Genomic DNA, 12,384 nt, shown 5'->3' with positions numbered 1-12,384 from the left:
ATTCAGGCTGACGGACGACTTAAAACTATGCTCCAGCGCTGGTACGTAGGCCGGGAGTTACAAGCTTTGTAGTACAGCTTTCATAAGCTTTTTAATAAGCTTGATAAGCTTAATATAAAAAGCTTTATAACATAAATCTTTGATTTTTTTTTAAAAGAGGCCAAATCTCTCTCTCTATATATATATACCCCCTCTTCTTTAAATGGGCGATGGCTGAATGGTTAGTGTCCAAGTTTCAACTACAAAGCTTAATAAGCTTTAATTAAAGCTTTTACTTAAAAGCTTTAAAGACTTAAAGCTTTAACTTTTTCAAAAACTTTTTTTGAATACCGACCCTTATATTCAAGGGGAAGGCCAAAATTAAGCTTGGCCTTCTTAGCAAACAAATTTTCCTATTTCTCATATATAAACTTTAGAAAACTTTCCGCCTTCTAGGTTTTGAGGGCCAAAAAGGGAGCACTGCAAACTAGGGTTTGAACGCAAGGCGTTTTCTGCAGTCATGGTGTCTTGCAAGGTTGCCAGAGGGCTCAACGACGTAAGCGGCCTTTTTGAGCTACTTGAAGAGCGCCTCTCCCAAGCGGCGAACATTACGGCCCGAATGAAGGGCACCGATTTGTGGGAAGCGATCCTCAGATCCGATGCTGTCTTGGCAGCGTGCACCGCTCGCACCGATTTGTGGGAAGCGATCCTTAGATCCGATGCTGTCTTGGCAGCGTGCATCGAGCGGTGCACGAACATACGTGCTGCCAACACCGCCAAGCAAGCCCTTTACTGCGACAACGTGTATTCTGGGTTGTCGCGATGTGCATGCCAACAAGCCCCAAAGGGGAGCAATAGAGTTTCATAGAAGGCCTTTGTCGCCCGAGCAGGTTGAGGTTCTTGTGTGGTTGGGAGCCTGCAGCTAAGCCAACTGCTTGCCGGCATGCACATGCTGCGACAACACAGAATACACTTGTAGTAGTCTGATACAACACCGGCAAGCAAGCCCTTCACTCAAAGGGGAGCAATAAAGTTTCAGAGAGGGCCTTTGTCGCCCGAGCATGAGGTTCTTGTGTGTTTGGGATCGGCCGCTCAATTGAAGCTTGTAGAAGACAAATCTTCTGATACCAGGTAGACTTACTATTCTTCTTTGTCCTTCTATGTTTACTGTTTCAATGTTGCTCTTATTTGTTCATTGTTTGAATGTTGCCCTTATATTCATTTTTTTTAATTATCGATCGGACAGGCGCATGTGATCAAAAAAGGATGCTGAAGAATGTCTTTTTGTGGCCAGCTTAGGGTTAATTGTGTGGATTAGCCACGGATATTTTCCCTTAAAAGGGACTCTTAACATTTTGCTGTAGTTTTGAAGATCCCTTTTAAGGAAGTAGTGGATCTGCAAAGGCTGTGTATTGACATCAAGCTTAAAAAGTTCAAGGCATAGGAGCCGAATTTCCTTACAGTTGCTGCCAACAGAACCTGGTATTCATACTAGGGAAGCTACGTGGTGAATTGGTGTTCGAATAATGGAGTAGCTTTGTGGTCTGCATGGCCAATATCGTGTTTCATGCAAAGTTTATTCCAGGCATAATGTTTGTTGATGCTTGTCCATTGAATGTGTTAGGATGCCTTGACAAGATTATGTTATACACATGTTTTTGATGCTGTGTATTGCTGATGGCTAGCTGCACCGGCTTGTATGGCCTCTCTTAACATATGCAGTTTTTCTAGGCTTTGATGTTTTCCTTAAAATATGTAGAGTGATTACGATATAGGGCTTTGATCGCATGCCGTTCCACTTGGCAAGGTCTCGCGCCTACATTTTGTATGTGGTATATTCACGCAAAATGGAACACTTGTCATTACCATTTTTGTCTCCTGCATTTTTAAATGTCTTTTATTTTTTAAATGTATTCTCGTTTTGCCTCCACCCTCAAAAGCTCACTGTGCACCAGGGTTGCCTTTTGATGAGTGGCCCCGCCTCCCTTTCCCTTTCCTTTTTTATAATTTCAATGTAATTTTTAATGGGCAAAATTAAATGGTGCCAATATAAAATGGCTGAAAGCCCTCCATATCTGCAGAGCCAAAGAGGGGCTGTCAAAAATGTACAACTTGATAGAATTTCAAAATTTACAGCCTGTAATCATGTATTATATAGTATAGTCACATGGCATTTCTTTTTTTACACCGGGTCTCGGAGTTTGTATCTGTGCTTAGTCCCAATGGTATTGGAGTGTGGGCTTACTTGTTAGATGAATACAATGCCATGGCTTTCTTTGATGAGAAGTGAGATGTGTGAAATTATGAGCCGTCTTGTATGCTCTTATAGCATTTTGTGAAGAAAGTCTCCTTTGTAGTAGCGCATAACTCAAGATAGCGTTGTTAAATCCCTTATAACTTGGTCGTACGTTCTCCAAATGAGATCCTTCCAATTTTTAAGAAAAGTAATCTTAAAGTTTTTAACTATCAGTAATAGTGCACATAAAAATAGTCTTTTATTATTGTAAACCTTAATTAACAAAACCCCACAAGATAGTCTACATTCGATTATGTATAGTTCGATTATTTAGAGCCATGTATCATGTTTGAAATTGCGTGATTTATTCCAATTAGACAATTAGACTATTTTGTGCTCTTGCTTCACAATTGAACCCTTAGAGAGTAGCATCATATGATAAAAGCACTAAGCCTTTCGAAATTTGAGGTATGTTGAGGACATAGATGCGTTTTACGTTTGGACGCGATAAGATGGTTCCTAATAATTGATTGGATTAGTGGGGGCTTACCTCCAAAATGGCACTGAGAAATAGAGGCCGTCCCACCACCACACTTCTAAAATGTGCGGGTCAATTATTTAGAGCCGTGCCCCACCTTGGATTAGTGGGAGCTTACCTCCGGAATGGTGTTGAGAAATAGAGGCCATCCCACCATCACACTTCCATTTAAGCTTTCATGAGCAAAAATCACTCTCTTTTTACAAAAGAAGCGCATCTAGAAAAATTCATTGGTTGTAGTCGTCGAAATACCTCAAACTCCCACTAATCTTTCTAATTTTAAAAAAATACCACTAATCTCCTACTCAAAATATTCATTGGTTGCAATCATTGTATTCATTGGGTGCAGTCATTGAAATACCTAGAACCATTAGCATTCTTGTCCAATTTTGAGATCTCTATGCTCATTATGTCTTCACGAGTCTTCGTGGACATATCCCTAAGTGTCTTTTGTCTCTTCATTATCCCATATGCATGCAAAGCTAGTTTTTTGTGTCAACCAACCACTCACACCCCTTCGCACATATGCATGTATCACTGACCCTGCAACCTATCATTGCTTCTAAAGCAATGAGGTTCTTTTGTCCATCATTAACAAAACACCTCCTTGCCCCATGTGGACTACAAGGGTCCGCATCAACCTTTCTAAAATTGTTTCAAGCTTACATGGCTAGCCCCAACTGGCCTATTTGTCCTTTGAGGCACATAAAAGAGACCATACAGGCCCTAAACAATGCCTAGGCAACAAATAGTCATCTCACTTGGGTAATACAAAACTATTGAGAACAAGAGAGAGAGAGAGAGAGAGACAGAGAGAGAGATGAGCTTTTGGTACGTGGAACCCTATAGTTTTTATTATGGCTTGTGAGGCACGTCCAGAGACCATCCTCGATATGGTTGCACATCCAAAGACCATCCTTGAGATGGTTGCATTCTTAGAGGCTTCATGCAGTCAGCTTCGCGGACAGAGAGATCCATATTCCTCCACCATGCATCTTGTTGCATTGTTGGAGAGCATGTTAGAGACTCTACATTGGAGAGCATAAGGTTAAGCTTCAATGAGAAAAGAAGAAAAGATTTAGTAAGAAGAATTTATATGTATAAGGTTAGGGTTAAGCTTCAATGAGAAGGAAAAAAAAAAGATTCAATAAGTTTTCTATGTTATGCAAAAGCTTTCATTAAGATTTATATTAAGATTAAGATTTTGTATATGCTTTCTATTAGGGCTAGTATTAGAGTTACTAATACTTTTTTTTTCTTTATTTGGTTTGGTTTTATAGGTTATTGACACATACAAGCCTCATATAAGATAAGAGATCTCTTTCTATTATGTTTCCTCTCTTATGCTTTTACATGTTAACATGGTTTGTAAGTTTTAGGACTTTTACGATTAAGGTTTTTTATGTTTTCTTCCCTCTATTGATAGCCTTTTGAGAGCTATGCTTCTCTCAAGAGCTGGCCATATGTGTTAGCCTCATGCATGAGACTAAGACATTAAAACTTTTAAGCATGAGGCTAGTGCATAAGCATCATGCATGAGACTTATGCATTAGCTATATGCGTAAATCCATGTGCACAAGTCTCATGCATAAGGTATATATATAAAGTTTATGCATGAGGCTTATACATAAGGTTTATGTATAAGGTAAGGTTTATGTATGAGGCTTATGAACAAGCCATATGCATGAGACTTGCACATAAAGCCTCATGTATAAGCCTCCATAAATTAGCCCCATAAGCCTCTATGCATAGCCTTATAGAGAGCTATGCATCTCTCAAGAGGTGGCCATATATCTCATGCATTTACATTTATATAAGGCTAATGCCTAAAGCTTATGAATGCATAAAGCTTATGTTGCATAGCCTCATGTGTGAGCCTCATGTATGAGACTTATGCACAAGGCTAATGCATAAGCCTCATATAAATGGTGCTTCATGCATGAGACCCAAACATTAGCCATATGCATAAGCCTCGTGTATGCAACTTCTGCATAAGGTTTATGCATATAAGACTAATGCATATGCTCACATTAGTGGTAACGACAACCCCATTGATGGATAGACTCAAGAAGCTTTGTTTTGGGATGCCATTAGGAACATAAAAGACTACTCAATTCAATCCATTTGTTGGTTTGCCCCAATTTCACTTAACCATGTACCATCAAATCCCATCTACATGACAAATGGTTTTGTGCAATATTGTATCAAAACCACAGAGTGATTAACATAGAGAGTAGAAAGCTTCACGAATAAGAAGAAAAAACTTCATGCATATTAGCAAGAAGTTACATTCATTCCACTTGCAATCACAAAGCCGAAAAACTACTTATAAGATAGCACGTTCTCTGTCTTGGGTCACCATTGTGTGCTCAAGTATTTCTTGTCTCAACTAAAATAATCTCAAAAGCAAAGACACTAGGTTTGCCAATCTGTGAAGCAATAACTTCGAGATCATCCAAATCAAAGTCAAAGATAATGTGTTGGTAGATCACTCATGTTCCAAATTGTCAAAAGATAACCCTTTTTTTAGTGTGTGTGCTTTTTTTTATATGTGCATTAATAATGATGATTAATAACCTTAAGATTGCTTTAGAATGAAAGATTTTAGGGTTACATTTGACTCTTATAGGTGACCTAACCGTTCACACATGGGCGTCCATACATGGCCGGCCGATCCTGACCCTTATCTTGATGACATTCAAGGTGCGCCTCTCATCGACGATCACCCAATCCCTTTATCCTTTACATGTGGTGCTGCCGACAAGCCCGGCTCATGACTTAGAATACTTAAATTAATTACATGACGTAAAAAGTAATACGTCTTAATGTTCGCCATAGGTTAACATGCCCCCTTTCCTGATGTAGATTCCGTCCTCGGAAGCTATGGTATGGTAAGCTCAAGTAGAGTGAAAGTATGCTGGAATTCAAAAGATATAGCGTGTAATAAAATCAAGCATGTTAGACCACAATGGATGTCGCCATGAGAACTTAGTTTAAGGGGTCACATGAATGAGCTAGCGTAGCAAATTAACAGGAGTTTAAAATTATTGAGAGTGATTCAAGAGTTAGCAAGGTGTCGAAGGTTAATCAAGGTCTATAACTGGCCTAAGTCAAGGAAAATTACCAAGCTTAATAAATAAACAGATGACGACAATGTGTCTACTCTAAGAACAAGCTAATCCCAAGAGCCTAGGGCACAAGAAACATCATAGTTATAGGAGTCTTTTGCCTTTATTTCTTTATGCACGTGATAATTTTTACACACAATGGCAACCTCCCTAAGGCAAAACTAGCATCAATCTTGGTGCCATGTTTAACACAAGGCATTCTCCAGGAATCTATTAGTTCACCTTAGGCAAGGCTATCCCCTACCAACCCAGGGCATCGGTTTGGAGTAGAATACTCCTCGCCTACCAAGTGTCAATAGGGCGATAGGCCAACATTAAAGCACATAATAGACTTGCATTGCCATTTTTTGTAGGCTTTTTTTAAAAAATTATCTCTTTTGATTTCCGCTCCTGAACTATAATGTGTTCTTACATCCTTTCGACAAAGGGGTAAAAGCTATGTCTTAGAGGTCAACACACACATGGTCAGGTTGTTCAAACATTAAGATGGTTTTAACCCTAGACCAAAGACAACCATATTCCAAGGTTAACTAAAGACTTCATGTATTTCCAAGAATAACTCAATTAAGGTTAAACTCATTAATGATTTACACTAACACGTTAAGCAACTTCAAAAACTAAGTAATGCTTTGATAATTTCCATGTGGGCATACATTATAGTTCATGCAATTAATTGAACAATAAAAATTAAAGAGAGTGGGCATGGAAGAATTACACCTGTATTTTGGAGATCTCTTGATTTGATGAGAAATGCTCGTAATTTGATGTAGATATTTATGTATGAAGATTGCGCGGCAATCTCTCAGGACTTGAAAGCGAACCCACCTCAAACTTTTCAACCTGTACAATTAACTAACAAACACTATACCTCGAGAGGCACATCAATGGGAAAAAATAAAGACTCGGTTAAGGACTCAAAACTAGAAACAACTTGAAAACTCTAACCTATGCTACCATTCACCACACTACTACTGAAGGATATGGTAAGAGGATGTTGTAGAGTCTTGGCTCTAGCCCTAAGGCTAAGCCTCTATCTGCATCATCCAAATAAATAAAGTCTCCCTCAGTAGTAGTGCCATGAGTTTCATCCGTCCATTCATCGTCGGATATATCTTTTTCGTATTCCCATCCACATACACTCATCAAGAATGTAACCATGCGAGGATAGTCATCCTCTGGAAAAGGAAAGTCTTGGGCTATCGGGGATACGTCCTCTACAGATTAGGGGTCAGTCGTGGTCAATAAGTGAATTAGCCATTCTAATTCCTCAACATTTTTCTCTCTGACTAGTACATCTATATGATCGAATTCTATTTTAGGATAGCACATGTGAAATATCTGAGAAAGGTACAGATGATACCTCTCACCAAAAGTGGGAGTGGATGAAGTGTGTGATGCTCATGCATCTGCCATATCTACAAACATAGATATAGCATCAGTAGGTTTATGATGAAGACAGGTCAATCTAGTTCCTAATTGTATGCAGATATTTCTCCTCTTAATGTGCTCTTGCTCTTTTTACTATTTTTTGTTTTTCTTTTCGTTTCTTTTTTGTGTATGAAGCTATATATATACATCCCCTCGAATTTGGGAGTTACATGGTCAGGGGAGTAGGTTAGGGAGGAAGCAATAGAATGTCAAACGTGAGTACATGCTCCCCCCTTCCTTGGGTAGATCATATCTTTTGCAATGATGTTGTAGCCCCTTGGAACCAATTTGTCCAGTGGGTTATAGGTGGTGATGTGGGTAGATAGCCTTTTATGACCCTTGTGGCCACATCAAATTGCAGAGATGGTAGTGTACGCTCCCATGAACGAACGGAGGAAATGGTTTCCGACGATACTTTTACAAGGGGAGACGTAGACTCATTGGTTTCTTGGTTGGTGTTGACAAGAGTAGGTGTAGAGCATGTAGAAACTTCTATATCAACGTGTGCCTGGCATGAGGAGCTAGAAGCTTCATGTGGTTCCCCCCTTCCTGAGCTAGGTGGTATTGATCGATATCGTTTTGGGAATCCAAACTAGCTCTAGAAGAAGTGATATGGAGCACTCTGTTACCTTTCCCTTACCACGGTCTTGAATTGTCGTTGTTGGGGTGGCAACATTTGGTTTGTAAGGTTTTACAGGCGATGTAGAGGGATTCAGCTTATGTTTAGGGACCAAAATCTGGTCATTTCCTTCGTAGTACCCTTAGGCTACTAATAATTTTTTAGGAATCCAATGTGATGTTACGTTGCATTTTCTCGAGCGGGTAGCTGCTTTCCTACTACGAGGCTTCTTGTCTGAACGAGATTGAGCAGTGGAGGTAGCCGTTAACGAAGCCGTTGGGACCCATTTATATGTACTCTTTGGTATAGTAAGCGGAGCATTGGAGACCACACTGCCTGTTTCCACTCTTGATGTTGAAGCGTTAGAGGGGTGGCAAATAATCAAAGATGGTGTTGCCACTTAACTTTGTGATTTTACGTCATCTAGCGTTTTGTCCAGAGTTGATGGCTCAGGTGCGGGATTTTAAGCAGTCAGACTAAGAGAGCTAGTTCTCGTGTTGTAACTCGCCTGGTTGCCCAATCAATATTGCACTTGGTGGCTAACATCCATTTGCGTCCTAAGTTTACAGTCCCCTCCATGGTACCAGTAGGCATAACCAAAAAACTTTGAATTACGGTCCCCTTGTCATAGGTAACAGGAGTGTGCAGAATTCCTGAGACAGGGGTTTGCTTCTTTTATTGATACCCTTAACTTGGATAGCACTCTTGGATAAAGGTGGTTTTCCAAGTTGACACCACACTCCATATGATAGCAAATTGTGTTGGGCTCCCATATCCAATAATGCATTATATAGCACCTCCTCGTAAGGACTCTGTAGCTCAATTGGGTATCGTAGAGGCACGTCAGATTCCAGTGAATCCTCCTCTGCCTCCTTGAAAAATGCTTGCATAATCCCTAAGTTGGCTCCTCGCGTTGCGCCTAACATGCTGCTGCTGCTGACGTTCTTTGGCTTCAACTCTCACTTGTATCTTCTTAATCTCAGCTTGTTCTTTAGCTGCAGCTACCTTTTTCTGATGGATTGCATGTAACTCCTCTTGGCTTAGGGGGTCATAGTATATTTTGAATTTACTCCCATTGAGGAATCCAACGGTTTCAACTCCGTCGAGAGTCTCCACTCGGATGGTACCTTGCGGGGTAATTTCACATACTCTATACGGTCCCTTACCAGCATATTTGAGCTTCTTCTTTTCGTTACGCACTCCATACATTAGGACTTTATCCCCAACTTTGATGTCCTTGTCTTTCAGGTGGTGGCGATCAAACCATTTTTTCCTTCTATCCTTCTCCACAAGGGCATTGTACACAGCCAATTGTCTTTCTTCATTTAGCCGCTCAAGGATATACAAACGCTCTAATAAGGGATTACCATCCTAACCCTCTTGAGTAGCAACACAAAGACTAGGAATGACAAATTCCCATGGCATGACTGCTTCTTGGCCATATACCATCTTGAATGGTGTGCAATTAATTGCCACTTTGTACTCAGTATGATAGGACCATAAAGCTGTCGTAAGCTTAAGATCCCAATCTGTGCGATGAGCCTCAACAGTCTTTGTCAGAATAGAGATTAAGGTCTTGTTGGTACTCTCGGCTTGGCCATTCGCTTGTTGTGGATAATAAGGAGTAGATTTATAATGGGATATCATGAAATTTGTTGTGAGCTCCTTAATCACTTCATTTATAAAATGCGTACCATTATCGCTACTAATGTCTTCATACTCCATTGTAATTGAATTGGAGGAATACATCCTGCATATATATCATCATGAATTATGTGTTGCTTTTGCTTCAGCCCATTTGGTCACATAGTCAGTGGTGGCCACACAATAATATAGCGAGATTGGGTGTTGCAGGCCGCTGGGCTAATTGGACCTACTACAAAGTCTAAACCCCACTTTTCAAATGGTTGGTTTACTTTAATTGGATTTAGGGGCATCTGATCTTTCCGCTGGGGTTTCTTGTAGTGTTGGCATTCATCACAACCCTTCACAAAAAGTGATGCATCTTGGAACGTAGTGGGCCACCAATACCCTGATTGTAAGATCTTTCGCGTAGTTAAGTCTCCTAAGAAGTGACCATCAACTACACCCATATGTGCCTCTTGCAAAATATATAGATACTCATCCTCTCAGGCACAACGCCCATATGTGCCTCTTGCAAAATATATAGATACTCATCCTCTCAGGCACAACGCCTAAGAATGTCATCCTTTCCTCTTTTATAAAGAGTCTTGGCCATCAGCAGTAGGCAATAGGGTTTGCATTCCTTGATCAGCTTTCGAGCTAGATCTTTATGAAGCTTTTTAGGTGGAAAGCCATTAAGCAAAAAGTTAACAATCTTCTCACTCCATTCGGGCATTGTCTCCACCATGAACAAGGAAGTGTCAGGTAAGTCATCATCAACTCCCGTAGGGGCTTCACCATTAGGTATGCGAGACAAATGATCAGCCATGACATGTTTTTTGCCAGGTCTCACAACAACAGTGAAATCAAACTCAAGAAGAATCAATAGCCATCGTGTGATTCTTCCTGTGGAGCATGGTTTGTTTACCAGATACAACAATGCTTGATGATCCACATAGAAAACAAACTTGGTGGCAATAAGGAGGTAATAATAACGAAATTTTCTTACTGCATATATCATTGCCAACCTTTCTCGCTCCGTAGTGGTGTAGTTCATTTCAGCATTGTTCAACTGGCAACTGGTGCGGCAAAGCTAATGGGGTAGTCTAGTTTATATTCTCCAGGTTGAGTTAACACACACCCAATAGCAAAGTTTGATGCATCAATATGCACATGGAAGATTAAATCCCAGTTAAGCATCTGCAATATTGGAGCACTCGCCAAGGCCTTCTTCAATAGCTCATATGCACGGTCACAATCTTCGGTCCAAATAAACTCGATGAGAAGCTTGTACGATGGTCGAGCTATCTCAGCGAAGAATAAAATAAACCTTCGATAATAACCAACATGGCCCATAAAGCATTGGACTCCCTTATAGTTGGTGGGTGGGGCAATTCCAGAATGACCTTGATTTTACTCTCGTCGGTGGAAATCCCATTTTTGGACACTATATGCCCTAGAATAACTCCGTGTTTAACCCAGAATTGGCATTTGAAAGGATTCAATGAGATGCGATATAATCTACACCTTTCAAATATTTTTCGTAAACACATCAAGTGCTCGTTCGTCCCAAGAGGAATGAACACAAAGATCATCTAAGAAGGCTTCACAAAAGTCCTTAGATATTCCTTAAAGGCTGTGTTTATCAATCGTTGGAATGTTGCAGGTGCATTGGTAAAGCCAAAGGCCATGACGTGAAAGGCAAACACTCCAAACTCCATTATAAAAGCTGTTTTAGCTTGGTCCTCTACTGCAATTGTGATCTGATTATAACCAGAGTACTCGTCTAAAAAGCTATATGCCTTCTTGCCTGCAACTCTTTCAAGCACATGTTCAGAATACGGCAAGGGGTAATGATCTCTTCTAGTGGCTGCATTAACCTTTTTGAGATCAACGTACACTCTGAGTTTCCCATTCTTCTTTGGTACAATGACTATCGGAGAAACCCATTCTGAGTGCTCAATAGGTGTTGGAATTAGGGTTGCAGGAAAGCACACAAAGCTTGGAGAAGAAGAAGCAAGAATGCACACAACACACAATGTATTAGATTGTGTCAATGTACAAAAGATAAGTTAGCCCTAGAAGGATGGGCGTATATACAAGCCAGGGGAAAAAACCTCCTAAAGAGGAAAAAAGTGCCCCGACGGTCCTAAGTGTGTTCACACACATCACTGCCTATATATATATGGCAACAAATACCCCTTGGGAGGAGTGATGCTGGCACTCATGTATTAGATTGTGTCAATGTACAAAAGATAAGTTAGCCCTAGAAGGATGGGCGTATATACAAGCCAGGGGAAAAAACCTCCTAAAGAGGGAAAAAGTGCCCCGACGGTCCTAAGTGTGTTCACACACATCACTGCGTATATATATATGGCAACAAATACCCCTTGGGAGGAGTGATGCTGGCACTCATGTATAGGGGAGTGCCATGCCCAAAGTAGATCAGTCCACAAAGGGGAGCAAGCCCAAAGCTTTGCGGAAAGCTTCAAACTTCTCACGAGGAAGCGCCTTTGTGAAAAGATTGGCGAGATTGTCCTGTGTTGGCACATAGGCCAAGCTGATCTCTCCTGCTGAGAGTCTCTCCCTGACATAGTGATAATGCACCTCAATGTGCTTTATGCGAGCATGAAAAACTGGGTTTCTTGCAACTGCCAATGCGCTCTGACTGTCAGTGAAGATAGAGGTGGCAAACTCCTGTCCAACACCCAAGTCAGCCATAAGCCGTCTGAGCCACACACACTCAACCGTAGATGTGAAAGCTGCCCTGTACTCAACTTCACAACTAGAAGTGGCCACAGTAGGTTGCTTCTTGCTCAACCAAGATATGCAT

At 40.7% G+C, this 12,384-nt stretch overlaps 1 protein-coding gene across 1 annotated transcript; it reads left to right on the top strand.

Moving 5' to 3' along the window:
• Window positions 1-397: 397 nt before the first annotated feature.
• On the top strand, window positions 398-1,705 carry LOC147624563 (uncharacterized). The gene is made up of 2 exons (XM_086819988.1): window positions 398-1,110; window positions 1,226-1,705. Exon 1 carries the CDS (start codon window positions 500-502, stop codon window positions 845-847), a length of 348 nt encoding a protein of 115 aa, XP_086676114.1. The 5' UTR covers window positions 398-499; the 3' UTR covers window positions 848-1,110; window positions 1,226-1,705.
• The last annotated feature ends 10,679 nt before the right edge of the window (window positions 1,706-12,384 follow it).

This window comes from Cibotium barometz, chromosome 25, assembly GCF_041138505.1.
Source record: "Cibotium barometz isolate CiBa-2024 chromosome 25, ASM4113850v1, whole genome shotgun sequence".
NCBI lineage: Eukaryota > Viridiplantae > Streptophyta > Polypodiopsida > Cyatheales > Cibotiaceae > Cibotium > Cibotium barometz.
The sequence above is the reverse complement of the archived record's forward strand: the minus strand, read 5'-3'. Positions and strand labels throughout refer to the sequence as shown.

Coding starts and splice junctions, on each gene's coding strand:
- LOC147624563 (XM_086819988.1), top strand. CDS start 500: ATGGTGTCTTGCAAGGTTGCCAGAGGGCTCAACGACGTAAGCGGCCTT.